At 42.7% G+C, this 24,542-nt stretch overlaps 1 protein-coding gene across 1 annotated transcript; it reads left to right on the top strand.

The window, feature by feature from the left end:
* The first annotated feature begins 16,792 nt into the window (after positions 1-16,792).
* On the top strand, positions 16,793-18,178 carry LOC124529217 (tubulin beta-4B chain-like). The gene is made up of 3 exons (XM_047103060.1): positions 16,793-16,893; positions 17,543-17,685; positions 18,041-18,178. The coding sequence occupies exons 1-3, from the start codon at positions 16,793-16,795 to the stop codon at positions 18,157-18,159; spliced, it is 363 nt and encodes a 120-aa protein (XP_046959016.1). The 3' UTR covers positions 18,160-18,178.
* Positions 18,179-24,542: the final 6,364 nt, after the last annotated feature.

Genomic DNA, 24,542 nt, shown 5'->3' with positions numbered 1-24,542 from the left:
ATGTATTTATTATTACTTTAAATAGATAATTGGGACACCTGGGTGGCCCAGCTGGTTGAGTGTCTGGCTTCAGCTCAGGTCATGATCTCGTGGTCCACATTGGGCTCTGTGCTGACAGCTCAGAGCCTGGAGCCTGCTTGGATTCTGTGTCTCCCTCTCTCTCTGCCCCTCCCCGGCTCACAGTCTGTCTCTCTTTTTCTCTCTCTCAAAAATAAACATAAAAAAGTGTTTAAGTAGATAATTAATCTATTACAGAATCTAAAACCGATGACATATTACCACAACTAACATTTTTATGAAAAATAATGTCTTATAAAACAAAAAATAACTTAGGGATACCAGTGACATTGTTTTACATTGTTTTTGCAAATCCCTTTAATGTCTGGCTTAATACCAGACAGCTGGATTTTCATAACTTCTTTTGAATTCATTTTCCTCTTATCTGTTGTTTTGGTTGAAAAAACAAACAAACAAACAAATCTGGCCACACTCAGATATGTAGTGGAAAAAGGCAGGAATATTTTTATTCGTGTTGAGAGAATTGTGGATATTCTTCTTTAGTAGACACCAAAAACTTAACAAGTTGCAGTTATTTACAGGTTATTTATAATGTGGGCTCTGAAAGGATCTCCAAAAATACTTATACTCTGCTACAGGACTCAGGACATTTTTACTGTACAGGGTCAGACAGTCAATATTTTCCACTCTGCAGGCCTTGAAGTTTCCGTTACAGCTGCTGAGGTTGGCCAGTGTAGCTCGACAGCAGCCATTGATGATATGTGAACACATGAGTATGGTTGTGTTCCAATAAAACTTTATTTACATAAACTTTTTTGAAATAAACTTTTCGTAAACAACTGTTGACTTCTGCTTTATTACAAATTAAAATCCATCGGTCTATCCTGCACTTGGGATGGATGTTTTTCATCATGCCAAGGCCCTGAAAGGGTTTTAGGGACCTTCAGGGGTCACTAGATCACATTTTGAGAACTACTACTGTAATATTTTTGTTATATGAGGTCAAACATTTCTTATTGTTAAAGGTATTTTCCGTTGGATCTTCTGTTCCTTGCAGCCAAAAGCATCCTAGGTGATACATTCCTGGGTGGTTTCTCAAGCCAGAAATATGCACACTAAGTTTCTATTTTGGATTGTGGGAAATGGCAAATCAAACCCAACCGCATTCCTTCCCGCCAGTTTGGTGTGCGGGCAGTAGAATGGAAATAGCAAGTTGCATGTCCAGACTGAGAGGTCCTGAGCCCGCTGGGAGCCTCACAGCACCCTGGAACATTGCCAGAGAGCTTCAGAAAGTTTCACGTTTTCACTGGGAAGAACGGAGGTAACCAAAGAGTCTTCATTATCTAGACAAGGGGCATATTAGTCAGGATTCTCTAGAGAGACAGAACCAATAGGATATATATATATATAAAGACATTTATTATAAGAAATTAGCTCTCATGATTATGGAGACTGAGAAGTTCTGTGGTCTGGTTTCTGCAAGCTGGACATTCAGGTGTAGTTAGAGGCTGAGTTTATAGGCCTGAGAATCCAGAGAACTGTTAGTGTGAGTCCAAGTCTGAGAACAGAAGGTGGATGTCCCGGCCCAAACAGTCTGGCAGACAGCAAATTCCCCCCTCTTCCACCTCTTTGTTCTAATTCAGGCCTCCAGTGGATTGGATAACGCCTGCCCACACTGAGAAGAGCAACTGTTCTACTCAGTCTACTGATTCAAATGCTAATCTCATCCAGAAACACCCTCACAGAAATGATGTTTAGCCAAATATCTGGACACCCCATGGTCCAGTCAAGATGACACATAAAAGTAACTATCACAATAGGACAAGGCAGGATAAGTCAGCATGAACTTTAGAATGTCAGACTACAGGGGAATGCGGGTGTCTGAAAATGTGTGAGCATATAGGAGGACAGTGAACAGGACACCCCTGTCTGATAAGGTCCCTGTGCCAGCATCACATCTGCCTCCTACTGCTTAGAACCAACCTCAGGGAGCAGAAGGAGAGGGTGAAAACTCTGAGTTGACTGAGGGTCTCCTAAATTGATAAGTATTAATCTACATTGACTACATTGGCATTGTCATTTCTGCCAAACAGAATAGGGGGTCTTGAGATAGAAATTAAGATCAATTTTAGGAGGACTTAAAAATTTTTATATGCCTTTGTTTAAGCACTAAAAATTCATATTTCCTAACAATGGACATCATCAGATTCAAAGATTTTGCCAACCTGATGAAGAGAAATATCCCACTATCATTTTACTTCTTTTTTTTTTAGTTTATTTATTTATTTTGAGAGAGTGTGTGTGTGCAGGAGGGGCAGAGAGAGAGAGAGAGAGAGAGAGAGAGAGAGAGAGAATCCCAAGCAGGGTCTGCGCTGTCAGGGCAGAACCTGATGCGGAGCTCGAACTCACAAACCATGAGATCATGACATGAGCCAAAGTCAAGAGTCAGATGCTTAACTGGCTGAGCCACCCAGACACCCCCATTTCTATTTCTTAATTATCAGTGAGGAAAAGCATCATTCAGATGTTATTGGGGGCACTATTTTTGAATCCCCCACAGTGCTTTTGAATTCAGGGCAGTTAACATTACAGTTTAGAATCTGCAGACAAACCTATGTGCACAGAAATGGGTGCTGCTACTTTTACTTTTTTTTTTTTTTTTTTTTTTGAGAGAGAGGGAGAGAGAGAGAATGAGGATGGGGCAGAGGGCGAGGAAGACTGAGAGAGAATTCCAAGCGGGCTCCATGCCCAGCACACAACCCAACTCGGGGCTTGATCCCATGACACTGAGATCATGACCTGAGCCGAAATAAAAAGTTAGATGCTCAAATGACTGAGCCACCCAGGTGCCCCTACTTTTATCTTCAAAGTGAGTAGACTTAACCATTTGTCAAGGACTAAATAGACCACTTACAAGACATATTGCTCCATTTCAAGTTGACTTTCTGCCCTTTTTGTATGTTGATGCTGTTTACCATGGAAATTCCATTTTGTTTTCATATATACACTTCCCTGCTATGCCTTCCACTCAACTCTGTTGACTGGCTTCTGGAAACAAGGCCAGGGCACTAGGCTCTGCGTGATTCAGGATTTTGTTACTTCCCAAATCTCTCTTCTCTTTCGCAATATTCTAATAAAAATAATCATATACTTCTTTGAATCTACATTCCTCATAACAGGCAAGTAATTTTCCGTGTTGTGCAATTTTCTTATATATATTAAACAGCTTTGGTTTGCTTGCCTGCAAGGGTAATATCCATCTATAAATTACTTTGATTAAAAACAAACTGGGGGGCACCTGGGCGGCTCAGTAGGTTAAGCATCCAACTCTTGACATTGGCTCAGGTCATGATCTCAGTTTCGTGAGTTTGAGCCTCACGTCTGACCCTGCACTGACAGTGCAGATCCTGCTTGATATTCTCCCTCTCTCTCTCTGCCCCTCCCCTGCTTGCACGCTCTCTTTCTCAAAAATAAATAATATATAAAACAACTTTTTAAAAAAATGGTACACAGGATAAAGAAGATTCCCTGAAATCCCACTTCTCTAACATAGCAGTTATTTGCTTTTTTAATATTAGCTTTAATCATTGTTTAACTACACAGATATTTTACATATTTATCATGCTGTGTCATTAAGCATTGGTTATCAGTCTGCTATATTTAGCCTACAAACATGATAAAACATAAGAACAATTGTATTATGGATTTTCACAGTCCTTGGCTGTTGTGAAATTCAAATATCATCACCTCTCTTTATTCTACATTTTAAATTAATTAATTTATTTACTCATTTATTCAAGAAATATAGGGGTGCCTAGGTGGCTCATTTGGTTAAGTGTCCAACTTCTGCTCAGGTCATGATCTCACGGTTCACAGGTGTAAGTCCCACATCAGAGCTTGGGGACTTCTTTGGATTCTGTGTCTTCCTCTCTCTCTGCTCTTCCCCTGCTCATGCTCGCTCTCTCTCTCTCTCAAAATAATGATAAATGAACATTTAAAAAAAATATTTATGATGCTAGGCAATGTAGGTACAAATATAAATAAGAGAGACATTGTTCCTGCTCTTAAGGATATTACAGTCTAGGAAGGGAGATAGATATCATCATGTGATTTTCATGCATTTACCCATTTGAGCCTTGCATTCATGTTATATTTGCACAAGCATCAAAATAGGAATGCCCATTTTTTTTTAAATGATCTCACTAATTATGAACAAGTGGACTGATATGTGGCAGCTCTGTGTGTTTTGGTTGATCGAGTTATTTCCTCAGGACTATAAAAGCAGAACCATGGCAGGGGTCTGGAAGACTTTCTGTCCACTTTTGTGGTTTAATCTCCAGACAGCACTCCCTTCTACTTCCTGCCACAGGATGGGTAGTCAGATAAAACGTTCTTCTGAATGAGAAAAACAATTAAGCATTGAAAATGTGAGAACAAGAAAACACCAGATAAAAATAGAACTCACCAGTCTGCTTTATGAAACACATTTTTAACTGGTGGATTTAAAGGTAACAGTTTTAGCTTATTCTATCCTTTGTGGACTACACTGCATCTATAAAGAGGAAGTCAGCAAAACATTAGCTAACGGTACCACCTGGTATTAAAAAAAATTGTTTTATGTTTCAGGCCTAGAACTAATCATTAACCCTTTAAAAAAAAACTTTTAAAAAATTTGTTTAAGAAATATCACTTAAAACTACCAAGTTGAAAGAATAGCACAGTCAACTCTTGTATACCCTTCTTCTAATTTCAACAGTTTTTCATGTTTTGCCCATTTTTTGGCATTTGCTTGTGTATAGATATACATTTATATATATATATTTTTCTGAATTATTTGAAAGTAGATTATAGACATCATAAAAATTCACCCCTAAAAGTTTCAGGATACCCCTCCTAAGGACAAAGACGTTCTCTCTTTTTTTTTAAATAATTTTTTTTAAAAGTTTATTTTTTGAGAGAGAGAGAGAGCAGGGGAGGGGCAGAGAAAGAGAGGGAGACACAGAATCTGAAGCAGGCAGCACAGAGCCCAATGCGGGGTTTGAACTCATGAACTGTGAGGTCATGACCTGGGCCTAAGTCGGACGCTCAATCAACTGAGCCACTCAGGCACCCCAAAAACGTTCTCTTATATAACTACAAGGCCATTACTACCACCAAGAAACTTATCATTAATTCATTAGTGTCACCTAATATCCAAATGCCAGCCACAACATCCCAGGATCGTGAGTTGGCTCAGCCCATCTTCCTACAGGCCTTGCTGCCTGGGCACTGAGCCTTGTCCCAGCCCTGTCCCCTGCCTGTCCAAACCTAGAAGTCTGACTTGGAGCAGAGACTATGTTGGACTGCCCAGAGCCTATGTCAGTCACCTGAATCCACCAGCACAGACCTCTGGATGCTGATGCCTTCCCACACCCCTATAATTGAGCTCACTGTTCCCTATCCCTGTGGGCTAGACCTGCAGCCAGGCTGATGCCTCTTGACCTTCACCTGTGGCCATTCAGTAGCTGTCCATTGATATTTCAAATGGCAAGTGAAGATGTTAATCATATGTAATAGGACTGGCCATAGACACTTCCAACTTGTTTTTGAGCACAACGCTACTAAAACAAAATGGCTTTTAGCAGCAACACCCATGACTTAAATTTCATTAATATTTATGTCAAAAGAGAGTTGCTCATAAAAGCAAGGTGCGTTTCATCTTCTTAGTGAAAGGAATGCCTTGGACCGATGAAGACCAAATTGTTGACGGTGGTGAAGTGAACTGCTTCAACTCTCATTCCCCTTGCTTATTTAATCTCTCAGCCTAAGCCTGTCTCTTGTAGCGGGGCAGGGAGAAAAAAACTCTTCAAGTCCCAGTGGCCATCTGCAATGACCGTGACAGGACTGAACACAATTAGCAAAGATTCCGTGCGAGGATGAATGGGTCAGGTGACACACACATTTGCCAGCCCTGGCTCTTGTCCTGGTCACTTGCAGGTCCAGAGAACAGGGAGGACTCTGCAGAGCTCTTTGCCCATGGCAGAGAGATGCAGGCATTTATCAAGGGCATGGGCTTATTTGAATAAGGAGTACTCCCTACTCCTGCCCACTAGGAAGGGGAACTTGCTGGAGGGACAAAAAGCCCAAGAGAAAAGGAAAAAGCCTAGGAGTGAATAAAAATAGAAACAGGCTCAATGCTCTGGCAGGCAAGATTCTCAGTGAATCTGGTCCTTCAGTGAGTAGAAATATCTCATTGAAGTGTAATCCCATGGGCAGGCTTTTGGGCTTTCTGTTTTCGCCACATTAACACCCTGACAAAGGGCTGCAGCATTGTTGATGCAGGAAGTGAAGGGAAGAGTAGATGGCTCCCTCCCCCCCTTTTTCCCTTTCATGCAGACAGTCCTGGAGGCTGTGTAGTGGTTACCTAGGCAACTGTGGATGTGAAACTCCAGAAAATGTGCTGTCAGGCGGCAGGAGATGCAACTGCTGAATTTTCTACTGGCATGACATGATGCCAGGCCATTTTCTTAACCCCTCTGAACAGTTTCATCCTGCACCAGGAGGAGATCATCTCTACCTCATGTGTGCATGTGCGTGTGTGTGTGTGTGTGTGTGTGTGTGTGTGTAAGTGCCTGAACTGACACTAGAACACAGAAGGAGCTCAGCGTGGATCTCCCTTCTTTCCCACTCACCTCACAAACATGTTGCACTGAATAGGCACCACTGAATAAATGGGATAGAGATCTGATATAGAAACAGTTTTGGTAACGAACGAGACATTAATTCAGTTTCTGTAACTGGAATGATACTTAACACTTGATAAGAAAGTTTAGTTTTGGTGTTAGGTGGTAAATCTTTTGTAAATTGAAAGATCATTTGAAATGCAAATACTTCTAGTTTATTGCCTTTATTAATTTGAAAGTTTGAAAACGTAATGTTTTAGATGCTCCTTAAGCCAATACAGCTGCAATTAGTAGGGGTTTGATGAGCCTCATAAATAGCACTCCCTTTTTTTTGCTCTGCATGAATTCAGACCAAATGAGAGATGGCTGGAGGAGTTGGACATAATATCAATGGCGAAATGGCAGCATTATTACCGATAAAACCCATAGTACTGACCAAGCAACAACAATGGGCCTTTTGATGCTGCTCCTTAGAATTGGAAAGACTTCACATTCCCACCCCAGGCCGTGGCCCCTCCCCGTGTTAGCACCCCTGCCAGGGATGGGCCTCCTCGCCTCCTGGTACAGGCCGCCCACAGCACCCTCTCCTGGCAGGCAGACCACCATCCAAGCAACGCAGTGTAATTAGAGGTTGCGGACCATGTGGGCCTTAAGGACTTCAAAGGAGTTAAAACTAGACGTTTCCAATTGAATTAAGGAAACGAATTCCCCCTTCAGGACTCCGAGGCTCCTGGAAGTTGGTCACCAGTGGAAACTTAGCTGAGCCCCTGTCTTCAAGTGCCTTCAGCTAGAAAGCTGCCTCACCCACACGCATGGTCCCTTCCTCAGGGACATGTTGCATGTTGAAGAGGGCATGAAGGTTTAGCCCCCTTGCCTCAATTTGGGACATCCCTGAAGGATCATCTCCAGGGCATCCCCTGGGACTCCAATATGCTTCTTGGACAAATCTCTCCAAGTCTGTTTCCCGAGGGACCGTTGGGAGACAAGTAATTTTCAAGTAACTGGATCATGTATCCAGATTGTAAGGAGGTGATAGACTCTACCATACAGAATTATATCTGGAAACTCACATTCTTCTGTCATTTTCTTCATATATTTATACGATCATATTTCTCCCCAGTTTTTTTTTTTTTTTCTTCAGTTGCTTCTCTGTGGAGTTGCTATTCATCTGATGTTGGGCCTCTGGCTAGCCCTCTAATTTTTTTCAGCAAATTCTTTCCTATTTTCCATACCCCTACCCCTTTTAGATTTGCTTGACTTATACCTTCCAGGGTCTCAACTGAGTTTTCAATTATGTTCTTATATTTTCTAATTTTTTTTTTATTTTTTTTTTCAACGTTTATTTATTTTTGGGACAGAGAGAGACAGAGCATGAACGGGGGAGGGGCAGAGAGAGAGGGAGACACAGAATCGGAAACAGGCTCCAGGCTCTGAGCCATCAGCCCAGAGCCTGACGCGGGGCTCGAACTCACGGACCGCAAGATCGTGACCTGGCTGAAGTCGGACGTTTAACCGACTGCGCCACCCAGGCGCCCCAAGTATATTTTCTAATTTTTAAGAATTTTTCTCAATTCTTTAATTTTACCTTATATGTGTTCTATTCTTATTTCATGGATACACTATATCATCCCTTCTCTGAGGAGATTCATGAAACTTTTAAAAGATGTTTTCTTTTCCCTTCGTAATTTTCTCCATGTTTCTTTCTTTCTTTTTAATCCTTGTTTACTTGTTTGAGCCTCTGTCTTTCATGATAGAAGCTTTTTATAAGTATCTGGTAATCTTTAGTTGTATGCTCATTTTTTAAAAGTTTATTTAATTTTTTTTTTTCATAGACAGAGAGCACAAGCAGGGGAGGGGCAGAGAGAGAGAGAGAGAGAGAGAGAGAGAATCGCAAGCAGGCTCCTCACTGTCAACACAGAGCCCAACATGAGGCTTAAGCTCATGAACAGCGAGATCATGACCTGAGCTGAAATCAAGAATTGTATGCTTAACTGACTGAGCCACCCAGGCCCCCTGTGTGCTCATTTTTAAGACAGAGTCACTAAGAAGCTAATCGGGACCTCCGAGCCCATGCGTAGAGCGTTTTGAGCATAAGATTCATTAGGTGAATTATGGGTGATCTGTCCTGTTGTTTGCTTGGAGAACGGTCAGTGGCAGTGTACAAATTGGACAACAGCTGAATATTTGCTCTTTGATGGTGAAATTTTGTGTGTCAACTTAGCTGAACTATGGAACCCAGCTGTTCAGGCAAACAATAGTCGAGATGTTGCTGTGAAGGTATTTTGTAGACATGACTCACATTTCAACCAACTTACCGTTTTATTAACAGATTACCCTTTATAATATGGATGAGCCTCATCCAATGGTTGAAGTCCTTAAGAACAAAAACTGAGGTTTCCCAGAGATGAATCCCTTCCAGACTGTCACATAGAAACCCTTCCTGAGTTTCCAGCATGTGGGCCAGCCCTGCAGATTTCAGGCTTTCTTGGTTCTGTTTCTAGAGAAAATGACTGATACACACTCCTTTACCATATAATTTTGCTACTCCACCAATCAAGAAGTGGAGTCTATTTCTCCACCTCTTGAATCTGGATTTGGCCACATGATTTGCTTTTGCCAACGGGACATTAACAAGTGTGATACAAGGAAGGGTAGGAAAAGGACTTGTGGATTGGGCTTGCCCTCTCCTGCCACTGGGGACCATTTTGCCACCACATAAACAAGCAGGATCAACCTGATGGATGATGAAAGACACATGGTTTTTCCAGCTGACATCAAGCCAACTGCCAAACATGACAGTGAGTCCCTCACTAGACCAATAAGCCTGCCAGCCAATAGACATGTGAGTGAAGCTACCCTAGAACATCAAGCCCTAAATGAACTGGCCCATAACAAAACCACTCAGCCAACCCTCAAGCCTATAATTAGTAGTAAATATTTTGTCTTAACCCACGAAATTTGGTGGTGGATCTTTATGCAGCAAAAGATAGCATATATAATCATTATTATTACGTCTTTCTTCTTAAAATGATCATATGGCTCAGATTATCCCCACCAATACCCTGCTTCTTCTGCCTGGCTGCCAGCATTCCAACTGATGAGTAGAAGGCTGGATTTTTGAGCATTCATAATGTAAATATTCATTTAGTCCCCTGAATAAAGTATGGCCAACTATGAAGTTTTAGAGGACATAAGGTGTTCACACAGGAGACTACCCTCACTTCTAACAACAAGTGCCAGTTCAAGGGGCCCCCAGAAACACACTCCGTTTTAGTAATTTGCCAGAAGGATTCACAGAACTCACTGAAAGCTGTTATGTTCATGGTTATGGTTTGTTATGGAGAAAGCATATAGGTTAAAATCAGCCTAGACAGTTTAAGTGTCTGCCTTTGGCTCAGGTCATGATCTCACGGTTCGTGGTTTCCAACCCTGGCTCAAGCTATCAGGCTCTGTGCTGACAGCTCAGAGCCTGGAGCCTGCTTCAGATTCTGTGTCTCCTTCTGTCTCTGTCCCTCCCCCACTCACGCTCTGTCTGTCTCTCTCTCAAAAATAAATAAACATTAAAAAATATATTTTTTTAAATCAGCCAAGACAGGAAACACTTGGGGAAGAGTCCTAAAGGGTCCAAATGTAGAGATTCCAGTCATCTTGTCCCCATGGAATCAAGGACAATGTTAATCCCTAGGATATGTGTATGAAACACACACAACCAAGGAAGTTCACCTGAGCCTGTGGGGTCCAGAATTTTTATTGGGGCTTTTATCTCCTGCCATCAGGGACACATACTCCTCACATGGCCAACATTTAGTCTCCAGCCCCTTCTGATACCTTCAGTCTCTAGTTCCTGGGAGATCTAAACCAGTACCAAAGCCCTTATCATAAAGCACATTGACAGACTGTCTGGTGGCTAAAGCCCTCAAGCAAATAAAAACGCTCCTATGAGACATTCCAGGGCCCTAGAAATTACTTCCCAGGAGCCAAGAGCAAAGGCCAGACTTCCCTTTGGATAAGAATAAGTTTTCACTATACAGGTCACCCCCAAGCTTTTGGCCAAGACTCTGTTACAGCAAAACAATTACCTTTGTCTGGGCATCTATAATTAATATAGTATTTACTACACAAAGCAATAGTAACTCACCCTATAAAGCCATGACATACATGTTCATATTATTGTACTGGGTTGATTACTCTTTTCCCTTCTCAATGTATGCTATTTGTACTTTATGATAATCTTGTACAGAACTGTTTAGCATAAAAATTAGGTGATGGTTAGTTAAATCCAGTTGTTCCTCAAGCCAGTCATTTTATTAATCCTGATGAGGACTTAATTCAATTTCTCAATATATTTGATTATCAATATCAGTATTACCATAAGACCTGTTTACTTAAGGTGGTTAACTCTGATCAACAAGGCCAGTGTTACACCATATCACCATATCAGGTTGCACAGCAACCTGAAAAATAAGAGTCAAAAGATCTGCCATATTACCAGAGCCCCACTGAGTCATTATCAATTAGTCCAGTCCATCATCGAATCTTATGATTTCTCTCTGAGTCATGTCACTCAGTTTGTAGGCTTCCATTTGACTGTGGCAAGGTTCCAAAGGCAAGAGTAGTCCACCAAAGTGTATGGCTCCACCCTTTCAGGCATCTGGTGTAATTGGGCTAAGAGACAATACCATCTCTTGTCCGAGTCTCTCTTAAGGCCCCAATATAATAGTGCATTTCCTTCATTGTGTAAACCATTTATTCATTCCTTCTATCCTCACCTTTTATCCTCACCATTCCTCCTTCTCCACATTTACCGTTTTAATTTTACCAAGCATTTCCACCTTCTTTTTTGGAAAGGATGTTATGTTTGGCTACTGTATTGGTCTAGATTGCCAGCAGCAATACTAGTCTAGCAAGTACCTCTCCCTCAATACTCTCTCATTCATGTAAGATAGGGTTACATGTGTACAGAAATAGTGGACTTTCTTGACCTCTAGATAGTGTAGCTGCATTCACTGTTAACCTCAGTATTGCAAGATGAGATAAAGGCACCACCCACTCCATCAGACCCTTAGTAATTCTGACATAAGATTCAGAATTATGGTGACAGTTTCTTGCTTAGGGATCATCCCTCCTACTGGCACCTGTGGTTGTTGCTCTGTTCCCAGTACCACTGTATTAGGTAGGAAAAAAGAAAGTTGAGGTTATATGGGGAAGAATAGTAGAGTAATAGCATCCCCTCCTATCTCATTCCCCAGATCTCATAGAAAAATGGAGAAATCTACCTGATGGGTACACTTCATTGGCCCTCTTTATGTTGAGTGTGAGCACATACTCATGAAGGCATGTAAGCCAGCCCTTCATGCCTTAATCATTGACTGTTCTAGTTATCTATCAAACTATCAGGATCAAAGTATGTTCCTTGAGCTGAAGACATGTGACTTGATGGCACAACTTGGTACAATATCTTCTAGTTCAGTCCTTTCATAGTATTTTGAACATTCACCTCTATCACTAGGTATGCAAAACCCAATCCAGAGCAAGTGTCTACTATGGCAGGAACCTAGTTGTAATCTCTAGGAGCATCAGCTCGATTTGACAGCTATGTGCATGGCCTTCCCCTTGGAGACTACCCCAGAGCCATCTGCAGCCTCTCTCTTTCTTGTGGGCAGACTGTACAGTTGGTATTTTGTGCTTCATAGGGTGCAGGAGGAATATGTCTAAATTTAGCCCATCTCTGAATTGCTATAGGACAACACAGGAGGCCACCTCAAGTGAGTGCACAAGGATTGCCACTGGCCAATTCCAGCTACTTCCTGATACCAGGAGGAGGTTCTTCTCATAGGCATTGCCATGTCCTACTTTAATGTACCTCTTGTTGTGCCTGGGTGTCTCAGTTGGTTAAGTGTCTGACTCTTGATCTCAGCTCAGGTCTTGATTTCAGGGTCATGAGCTCAAGCCCTGCGCTGGGCTCCACACTAGGCATGAAGACTACTTAGTCTTACAACAAAATTAATAATAATAATTATTATTACTATAATAATTATAATAAAATCATAATAAATAATAAATAAATAATAATAAAGTTTTAAAATAATAAAAATTCCCATAATGATTTTCATAAGGCTGTACCCCATATGGATATCTCTTTAATAGGCCAGCTTTCCATTGTCTATCTGCCTGACCCCACAGCCCGGCCATTGGCCACCACCATGAGTCAGTAAAAACCCAAACACAGAGGCAAATAGCAGGCATTCCAGCCCACTGAGCTGAATTGTTTTTATTTTCTTCAATAAGAATGACTTGAAACTGTTCACTTTGGAATTCTTACCCATAAACCAAGAGGCTTTTTGTTGGTCAATAGAGAGTTGGTCAATAGAGAGTGGTCAATGTCTACTCAAATAGACATAGGGGCTAGCAGCGCCTCAGGTGGTTCCAAAGTCAGACCCAGAGAAAAAGGAGCTCCCTGCTCAGGAATATATCTCCTTGTTTTCCCTTAGCACCATTTCCTATATAAATAATTTCTTTTTTATTGTGGAACTCTTCTGAGCACTCCCCTCCCCATTATAATATTTTTAGGACATTATCCAAGACATTATAGGTATTTCAATATTATTCTATGTCTTTCAGTCATAGGAACAATTTCAACTCATGTCAAATAGCAAGCTAGTAATTGTCTTTCAAATGGGAATGTTCTGGAATTTTCAAATGGAAATCCCAGTGGTCATTGCTGGGTGGCACTCGTAGGCTTTTGCCATTAGCTCCAGTCTGCACCCAACATAGGGTTATTGTGCAGATAATCTGTCTCTACCAGCACCCCAGTCGAATTAACAATCTGTGTGGGCTCAGGCAATGTTTTTGACTCCCATTTAGCTGTCTAATTAATAATGGCTGAAAGGAGGCTTTACATGACTTCTGTATGATGATACTAGGTAGGGGAAGCATGCCTCAATTAGACACAATATTCACCCCCATAATATATTCAGGTAACAGAGACACAACCACTTCTCATAGTCTGTTCAAACATTTCATCCAACTTTTCACCTGAATCCCACTATTTCATTCTCATCCACCCAATCTAACTGTAACCACTGTCAGAACTTTACTTTCAAGCATTGGCATCATGGCGCACAGGGCTCCCATGTCAAGGAGTCCCAGAAACATCATTCTTAGACTCCTCAGCTATTTTACCCACTCATGTGCACAAACCCTTGGGCCCTTTGGCCAATCATTAACTTGATTAGGTTGTGGAACCATCACCTCAAGCAATTCTAGGGAGGTTTTCCCATTTTCATCTTTGCCAACCAACTTTTGAAATTCTTTCAAACTAGGGTGAATAAAGCAGATTTGTGTAAGGCCTTTCAGTGTGGGGTCCTGCAGTGGCTCTCATCAGTCTGTCCAGTTTCTGAGATTGCTGCAGTAAGACCTTTATTTTGGTCCCTTCTATGTCTGCTTTATTTATCCAGTAACTGTTTAAAGGTTTCTATCTTCCTGGGATGGGTCTCTAGACTCTCCCTTTTGTCTTTTCCCCCCATTATCTTGCAAATCTTAACTATCTGTGGCTTCAGTTTAACTATTTCCTTTGGTGACAGACAGAACAGACTGATTCCAAAGTTTGGCTCAGCCTCAAGATCCATCCCAACACTCTACCTTTCATTTTGGTTATTACAGATAACAACAACCAAGGGAGTGATATTTGCTTGTTTCTTGTTACTTTGCACTTCCTTATGCATCCAGTGAGACAACTCCTCCAGGAGCTGGAGCCAAATTTCTAAATTCTTTTGGTAACTTTTACCTCCAGTAACAAATTGTGGCACAGCTCCAGTTCTGTATCCTAGGTGACCCTGTGGCCACCCAGGAATCAAAGCCTCACCACCCCCCACCCATTCATTCTTCTTTCTTGAACAATGTTTCCATGAGTCAGGGTCAGGCTAGTGAATCCCACTTCTGACACAAACAGGGAAGCATTTGGGCCAACTGTGAAGTCAGAGGGAACAGTCTCCAAAAACATCCTTCCTTCTGACACGAGCTGCAAGGTCAACAGTCTCCAAGATTACCCTTAGGTTTGATTATTCACTAGGAGGACTCACAGAATTCACTGAAAGCTGTTATATGCACAGTTAGAGATTTGTTTTTAAAGGGAAAGTCTATAAAAGATACAGATGAAAATTAAGCAAGAGAAGAGCACAAAGGGAAGAGTCCAAAGGAGAACTATACACAGAGTTACTGTTGTCCTTCTATGGAATGAGGACATGTCATTCTCACTGCATTGATGTGCAACAATATGCAAGGGGTACTTCCCACTAGAGAAGTTCACCTGAGCCTCAGTGTTCAGAGTTTTTATTGTGCCTCATGTGCATGTGGATGTCCCAGCCCACACATCCAAACCCCATCATCCCCTTTTTACATGCAGTCTCCCCTTGGTCCTAGGGGTGCACACTGAAGGCATGGACTGCCCTCAGGGAGACAAAGGGAGAGAGACTTATACATGTACTACAAGTGGGCTCAGAGCAATTTGGGCAGGAATTTCAGACATTCTGGGATTTGGGACATGATCCAAAAGAGGGGTACAAGCTTTGGGTGGATATGACCTCTTGGTTCTACAAGTGTCTCCTATGGGGAGGTGCATGGCAGAAAGGAAGAAAGGAAGAATGAAAGAAAGAAAGGAAAAATTAAAGAGAGAAAGAAGAAAGAAAGAAAGAAAGAAAGAAAGAAAGAAAGAAAGAAAAAGGAAGAAAGGGAAAGGAAGAAAGAAGGGAGGGAGGAAGGAAGAAAAGAATGCCCATAATTGGAATAGATCCTGTTATTGAGCTAATCTTATTAACCCATATCAAATCTTTAGCTAGACTGCCTGCTTTCATCACCATAAAATTTTGATTTCAGTTCTTGAGGCACTAATTGATCAAAAAGGTTTACAAAAGCGTGTTATACCTACGAGCCTAGATGTGGAATCCCAGTCCCAGACAAAGAGGCTTTACCTTCCTTCCTTGCCAGGTTATGAAGAAGCCTTAGAACAAGAGTCTAGGGGATTGAAGGACTCTCAGAAGGCTTGACTGTCACAGCAGATCACACAGGGAAGATTTTTGCACCTGGAGCTGCAGCTGTGTGGGCCAATGACAAGTGTGCCAGAACTCCTACATGTTCCATGTTCTGCTTCAGGAAATGACCAGAACTATGGACAATCTTACCAAAGACACCAACATCATCACCAGAGAACCAGGGGAAACTCCAGTGAATAGTCCTTAACAATTGTCTGGCATTGGACAGGATTCTGGCTTGCCAAAAGGGTGCCTGGGCAGTGGTCAGAAGTACTACTGGGCATGTATTCCCATAACGTCTATGCCACCACCAGAAATATTCACTGCACACCCAGAAATCCACCAAATTGCCACTGTCATCTTCCTTCTGCCATTAAGTATGCTTCAAGTCCAACATCTCAGAGCCTTCTTAGCTAACTCCCTTCAAATTTCAAATTGTGGTTGTACTCCCTAACTTAATCCTTAATAATTATTCTTTTAGTGTATTCCAAAGTATACCTCTGTGACACCCCTGATCTCAAAGACCCTCTGACACCTGTCAGTCTTAGGACATGCCCAGCAGATGATAACAGCTAGTCTTTCTGAGCCAACAAGAACATGGAAGCCAGCCCACCTCTGACAACCAACTGAACCAACACCAACCTCACAATGACTGTTATTCCATCCCCCAGAGCAGATTGTATGCATGAATAAAAGGAGTAAATGACCAAGTGTTCACAATTTTCCACTTCTTACCCTCTACTTTGCTTCACCCAAACTTATGTAGGCTTTCCCCTACCTACAACCCATAAATTTGGCTTGCGCCAAGTTTAAACAAGCACACTGGTGAACACCGACCTCCTGAACAGTTCAGTGTGAGAATCTGCTGACTGGAGAAAAGTATTCCCCACTGCACAACCTGATTTTACACCTGTAGCCCCACCATCTTCCCTCCTCACCTACATAGTCCCTGCTGATCCTGCCCACCTCCCCCCTATAAAAGACAAGTCTGTTCTGATGGACATTGGATGCTTGCAACTTTCTGAGATCAGAATGTTAGATAATTTCCCTAATGTGAGCACCATCTGGACGTGATGATACATAATGTCAGAGTCTGACTTCCTGTCTGGAAGGCGGCAGGTGACCGTCCTGGGGCTGGGACTTCCCACCGCAGTGGGCGAGGCAGGAGCCAGCGTGGTGCAAGGGTGTGGGCGGGCGCCTGGACAAGGACGTGGTCTCTTTCAGAACCGCCATATTGCCCACCCCAACCTCCCCGCCCCCTTTCCTGCTGCAAATTCACAATGGAGCCTGTGCCCTCAGCGTGCCCTGCTCTGGCCACTGTCCCCAATCGGGCTCCCAGATTCCTCCTGCCTGCCCTTCCCCAACCATCCCCTGCTGGGGGCAGGGGCGACAGGCCACAGGATGTCAGTGGTAGAAAACTGTGCGGCCTGGAGGGCTGGGTGGGGTTTGCGCCAGGAGACATTGATCCCTGGAGGCAGTCTCTCAGGGCGGGGTCCAAGTGGTCCTTGGTCCTGGCTGGCAGGACCCGTCCATCAGCTGGGATGCTGTGACATTCAGCCCTGCCTGGGGGTGATGGCCTCCCCAGCATCCACAGCTTTCCCTAGAAGGGGATCTGCTGGGCTCACCCTCCTGGTTCAGTGCCCTTCCCGGCTTTGCAGTCTGTCGCCATAATATGGCCGATGCTCTGCAGATTTCCAAGCCCCTCTGCAGCAGCTGCTGGAGGAACAGGGGCTTGTGCCTATAGGACTCCTCCACTGTCTGACCACAATGGCCACTGTTCCAAGGACATGACAGGGAGAAAAGGGCCATCCTTCTTGATATTTAGGATGCTAGGCCATCATGTGGTGTTTTTTTTTTTTCTCCCCAGTTTTGGGAGGTCATCAGTGATGAGCATGGGATCGACCCCACTGGCAGTTACCATGGAGACAGTGACTTGCAGCTGGAGAGAATCAATGTGTACTACAACGAAGCTGCTGGTGATTATTTCGGTGTTTTTTGTTTGGTTTTGTTTTTTTGCCCAGTCAACCTTGCTTTGCATACCGTGGCAGACGGAATGTGCTAGGAACATACAAATGCCAAAGACATGCTTCTTGCATTCATTTTAAATGTCAGCTGGCAAAAATACACTTTATAGTTCCTTACGACTCCTGCATGTTTGCCATGACTAAGCATGCCATCATCTCTTTTAAAGCAGAAAAGCACCTCTGCTCACTTTTGCCTCAGATGCTAGAATTTTCTCTAATGATTCTGCCGTGAAAGGCACATAGAGCACAGTCTTGCCTGTGATTCCCTTGCCCACTGCAGGTCTAAGTCTGGCTCTGTTCCCCACAGGTAACAAATACGTACCTCGGGCCATCCTGGTGGATCTGGAGCCAGGCACCATGGACTCGGTCAGGTCTGGACCATTCGGCCAGATCTTCAGGCCAGACAACTTCGTGTTCGGTATGTAGGCCTGATCCATGGCAAATGGCTCAGTGAGTCTCCTTTCTCAACACTGGGGAAATCATCGTTCTTGGTGCTGAATGCTAAGGTGGAGATTGTGTGTCCATGGACAGCCTTGGGTCCTGGCCACTTCTCTGGCCCCTCTCTGGGCAGCTCAAAGAGCTGTCAGCCTGCAGAGGGCTTCTATGGTGCTCCTACTACAGAGCAGCCCGTGGCAGTAAAGAATACTGAGCAGTGATGAACCTTCCAACAGGAAGGTTAACAGGCTGCCGGTGACGTCAGAGGGCCCGAGACAGCAGGTAACCACTTCAGGAAGCCAAAGGCCAAAGGCACAGGTTGTGACCAGAAGTGGAGACAGCAGCTTGGAGCCCATCTTCTTTTTGGATCATATTGTACCCTTGCCCTTGCTTGTTTATTGATTGTACCTACATTAAGTACATTAAATACTGAATGCAGACCTGTACAAACTGGTCATGAACATGGTGCCTTTATCAGCCCCTAATGGTGCCCAGGATCACCCGCAGATGAAATGTCCTTCCCTACAATCCAAATACTAACAGCAGAGGAACAGGAAGAGTGAGATCTTAGCAACTCCGCAAAGAACCAGGACAGCTTCATATGAGTCACCGGTATGATGAGGCTGCCCAGAAGCTGATGTGGTCCGAGCTGCATTCATAGCTCATAGTCAAGAACAATCGAACTAGTTCTGAACTCAAAATCCTGTTTCATGGGGCTGCGGGGAGGGAGTCCAGGAAGAAACTTGAAATGTTTAGCCAGTGAGGCAATACCTTAGGAGTATGAAAACTGCGGGTATCTGAAAAGTGTGGAGAAGATACACATCTTTAGCTGACGAACCAAACCTGAACCAATGGCTAAATGGTATGTATCAATAGATAGGAAGGAACTTTCTAAGGAACTTTGTAGCAGACACTGTTGGTACCAGGCCATGTTCCTGTGACCCTCATTCTTCCCCGAACCCTTACTGCATGTCCTGCCCACAATGCCCCTTTGGAAGGAGGACTGTTAAAGGACAGACCAGAGGCAAAATAGGCCAGCTTTCCTGGCTCTTGGTGTGACAATTCTGGTCCCTTACAGATCCCCCAGTGTGGAGCCCTGTACCCACCCCAGTAACCTGCTTGCAAATGCAGTTTGGGGACTTCCCTTTCCTGGTTCGGTTCCTCACTACCCTCTTGCTGCTTCCTGGAACCACCTCCCTAGTAAACTTCACTCAGAACCTTGTCTCAGGTTGGCTTATGGGGACTGACCTAAGACACTCACCAAAGCGGAGATCCTGTCGTTTTTTATTGCTGTGGGATAGGTTACCACAAACTCAGTGGCTTAAAGCATCATAATCATCTTATAGTTTCTGGGGGCAAGAGTCATGGGTCTCTGCTCATGTCCTCAACTGACATCCTGGGCAGCTCCATCTAGAACCCATGGCCCTCTTCCATGGCCTTGGGTGATTGGCAAAAGTCAGTTCCTCACACTCATGGGTCTGAGGTTCCTGTTTGCTTGCTGGCTGTTGATCAGAGGCCATTCTCTGATCCTAGAAGCTGCCTGATGTTGCCTGCCACCTGGACATCTCCACAACGTGGTAGCAGCTCCTTCAAGGCCAGCAGGAGAGTGTCTCTACTGCTTCAAAATTCTGATGTCTTCTTCTACTACCAGCTGGAAAAAATTCTTTGCTTTAAAGGAGTTCATGTGATTAGAGGAGGCCCACCCACGTAATCTCCCTATTTTAAGGTCAGCTGACTGGAATCTTAATTATATGTGCAAAATCCCTTCACAGTAGTACCTAGATTAGTGTTTGAGTAACTGGGAAAAGTTGTGTACACCCCAGGGCCAGGTGGCTCTCAGGGCTGTGTTAGAATTCTGCCCTCTCCAAATGGACAGTTTGGGGAATGGAAAGCACATGGTCTTTGAAACATCTGGTTCTGACATTTGAATCTATGTTCACAGAGTAAATGATGTTTCTACTTACTAGTTGTATGGCCTTGGGCAAGTATTCATTCTCTCTGAGCCTTAGCTTCTTTTTCCAGAAAGTGATCATAACAGTATGTACTTCAGAGGGTTATTGCAAGGATTAAATGAAATGACATATGTATAGTACTTGTCACACAATAGTGCAACAGTTGGTGCTGCAGTGAGCATCCTACTAAGGCAGGTAGGTGTTCAAGAACAGGCTATATGACTTCTTGCTAGGAATTCTGCAAAGAGGGGGCAGGGACCAAGATAGATTTATTTTGGAATTTCTTTTAATTTTAGAAAATATGATTTTCAGATCCCCTTTTGGCCACAGAAGTCTATGGATCAATGTGAATGTTCTTGGAAAAGCTAATATACCTATCAAAATAAGACCTTAATTGACTGATATTAAATGTTTTTTTGGTACAGATTTTCATAAGGGGATAGAGCTTGTGTGCTCAAATTTCAGGAAGAGTAGCAAGAGGTGATAAAAAGAATTAAAAGGGAAATTTAACCACCCTTACAATTTTACTTAGGACTGGTCCCAATTCAGTAAGTTAAATTTGCAACTACAGGTGGCTATAGTGGAAATTGCTAGCTTAGGCTGGGCTCTGAGTAGCAACATAAGATTTTTTGAGGCAGCCTTGCAGGGTTGAGGGCCCATTCTAACTTTCCTTCTACATGTACTTCCTGTTTTCCTTGTCTTGCTTTTCCATCACTTCCTTTCAACTCCAAATTAAGATTGGACAGCAGGTTCTGGTCCCAGCATCTCATCAGACTTGACAGTTCATTTATTGACACAGCTCCTAATCTTGCTGGGCCTTTTCCTTCTCTTACTATTCCTGTACTCAGTGTATAGTGGGCTCTCCCCACTATGGAAAGCCTCAGCCTGTGCACTATGTTCAGCTTCATTTCTCCAATATCAGTATTGGCATCTCAACAGGATCCAAATGCCTCATTCATTGCAAAACTATCCAATCTTAAAAGTCATCTGTGAATCAACACAGTATTCCCTGAGTTAACAGAAATTTGACTCTGAAACACCCAGTACATAGTTATGTCTGGTTGCACATTGCTCCTCTATCCTAAAACTCACCCAAAGGCCTAACCCTCCCCTAGTCCCCCAACACACACAGAGCAACAAAGCTGTGTTTGGCCAGTGCACCCCCTGCTGGCCAGTGAGGGGAAATGACTGGTCCAAGACCTCTCCTCCCCTTTCATTTTCACCAAGGTAGTTGTGCACACAATGTGCCCCTCCCTTTCCTCTTTCAACATTCTCAGCTCTTGTTAAATCTCTCTCAGAGGATGCCTTTCCCAACATATTTGTCCCCATACCTCCTTCTTTCTTCTGGTTATCAAAAGAATCTAATTATTTCATGTTTACACTAATTGTAATATTTTTATGTTATGATATAAAAGTTAAGTTACATTTGACTAATTGCTATGTTTGGTAGGTATGCAATTAAACATTTATGAATATTACTATTGTAGTATTCTTTTTATATTTTGGAGTTTTCCTCCCCACCCCATCTCAAACATTTTCTTAGGTCTTGAAAACTAGTAAGTGCTATACTTATTGTGGTAAACTTGTAAAATGGGCAAAATTGGCTTTACTGGTAATATTAAAAGAGTGGAAATAACAAATATTCCTCATAATTAAGAAAAACAAAAGACTATTGGTAGCATGTTACACAAGCATCAGACTATGAGTGTTCAACAAAATTTGGTATAGTTAAATAATACATTTAACAACTTTCATCTACCACATATTTGAAATGCTGCCTATTACTATTTTTGTACCACATGACAATTAGGCATAAAGAATAACTGATTACAGGACTATACAGTGGCAAAGACAGTATAGTCCTGTAGCATGAAAATAAATAGTATTGGGAAAATTGGTCAGCTACATGCAAAAGAATGAAACTGGACCATTTTCTTTCATACACAAAAATAAATTCAAAATGGATTAAAGACCTAAATGTGAGACCTGAAACCATAGAATTCCTAGAAGAGAGCACAGGCAGTAATTTCTCTGACATCAGCTGTAGCAACGTTTTTCTAGAACTGTCTCCTAAAGCAAGGGAAACAAAAGCAAAAATAAATTATTGGGACTTCATCAAAATGAAAAGCTTCTACACAGTGAAGGAAATCATCAACTAAAAGACAACCTACTCAATGGCAGAAGATATTTGCAAATTATATATCTGATAAGGGGTTAATATCCACAATGTATAAAGAACTTACACAACTCAACACCAAAAAAAAAAAAAAACCACAAACAAACAAACAATCCAATTAAAATATGGACAGAGGACTTGAATAGACATTTTCCTAAAGAAGACATACAAATGGACAACAGGTACATGAAAAGATGAGCATCACTCATCATCAGGGAAATGTGAATCAAAACCACAATGAGATATCACCTTATACCTGTCAGAATGGCTAAAATCAACAAGATAAGAAATAATAAATGTTTGCAAATATGTGGAGAAAAAGGAACCCTTGTGCATTGTTGGTGGGAATGTAAATTGGTGCAGCCACTGTGGAAAACAGTATGAAGGATACTCAAAAAATTAAAAATAGAAATACTGTATGATTCAATAATTCCACTACCAGGTATTTACTCAAAGAAAATGAAAATACTGATTCTAAAAGATACACCCCTATGTTTATTGCAGTATTATTTACTATAGCCAAGATATGGAAGTAACCCCGTGTCCATCTATAGGTGAATGAATAAGGAAGGTGTGGTACACACACACACATACATACACACAAACACACACACACACACACACACACACGAATATTATGCAGCCATAAAAAGGATGAGTTCATGTAATTTGTGACAATATGGATGGACCTAGACGGTATTGTGCTAAGTGAAATAAGTCAGACTAAAAAGACAAATACCACATGATTTCACTCATATGGAGAATCTAAAAGACAAATAAATGAAAAACGGAATCAGACCTATAAATACAGAGAACAAACTGATGGTTGTCAGAGGGTAGATGGGGAGTGGGACATACAGGCTTCCAGTAAAAATAAAACAAAACAAAACTGATTACAAAAAAGTAGTAGTATTTCTACTCAGTCATAGCAAGTATTTCTGGGAATTAGTTGGGAAATTATGATGAGAGACAGTTTAGAGTTTTCTCTGAAGACTCCTGGCTGTACGATGGAGGAGGCCCCGCGCGACTATACTATTCTGTAATTTAAATGCGCTAGGTCCAATAAAGCTTTTAAAAAATGTACCTCAATATTGTAATTAAAAACAAAAGGCACTTTGTATTTTGAATGCATTCTCCCCCTAGGTGTTTTCTGAGTGGTGGCGGTTGCTTGCAAAGACCATTCTCTAGAAGTGTTTTATTTTATATATAAATGTTTTATTTATTTATCTTTTTGAGAGAGAGTGGGGGAGGGGCAGAGAAATGGAGAGAGAGAATCCCAAGCAGGCTCCATGCCCAGCACAGAGCCCTGTGTGGGATTCGATCTCATGACCCTGGGATCATACCCTGAGCCAAAATCAAGAGTCAGATGCTTAACCGACTGAACCACCCAAGCACCCCCAAAGACCATTCTTGAGACAGCTTGTACAGCCCATGTTGGTGGTGGGCAGAGAGGGGGTGATTCCTACATTATGGGTTAAAACACTGGCAGTTTGCGTTGAGGCACTGAGAAGGCCTGGAACACCTTCCAGGACGGCAAAGCCCGGCCAGAGCTGCAGCCACTGGGCCAAGGACGCCAGGGCAACAGCTCCTGGCACTCCCCGCCTATGAGCTCTGGAAGCCTCTCCCTAGCACGCTTTCAGCAGAAGGCAGAATTATTAGGCTCTGCACAACTTAATGGCTTTCTCACCACAGGGAGGAAAATGCTGATGTCAACCTTTCCGTAATCACCATTTGCCTTGATGGTGAAACAGAACACAACTTGAGCCCTGGAGCTTCCAAGAAAATGACCAGCACCTTTTGTGCACCCGGCTTGGCCCCATGGGAGTCAGCATGGCTGGCCTCGCCCAGATTCTTTGCAACTCAGATTTTGGTGTGAAAAAAAGTCTGTATACAGAAAACAGGTGTCGAGGGAGCCAGAAAGTTGGAAATGATGAGAATAGGTTCTCTTGTGTTCCACGCCTCCTCTAGGAGCTGGTAGTGTCCTGTGGGGGTGCTCAGGCTCAGAGCTTCCTGCACGGTGTGGTAACACCCATTGACCTGTAGGCCCTTGGGGTTTGGGAGGGGAAACAGCATTCGAATGGTGCCTCAGCTCACTGCTTGCCCAGTTCTTCTGTGTGTTTATTTCTGCAATAGTACTTTTCCTTGCTGTAATTCATCTCAGGGACTAATGGTCAAGATGATAACATGAAGGTGTGTACACAATATTATGAGGTACAAAAGAAGGAGCATCACAGAAAAAGTGACAT

The sequence above is a fragment of the Lynx rufus genome, unplaced genomic scaffold, assembly GCF_022079265.1.
Source record: "Lynx rufus isolate CCGP_SWC_20201006 ecotype Redwood Valley unplaced genomic scaffold, mLynRuf1.p SCAF_6, whole genome shotgun sequence".
Classification (NCBI taxonomy): Eukaryota; Metazoa; Chordata; class Mammalia; order Carnivora; family Felidae; genus Lynx; species Lynx rufus.
Note: the sequence above shows the minus strand (reverse complement) of the source record. Positions and strands in the feature narration are given on the sequence as shown.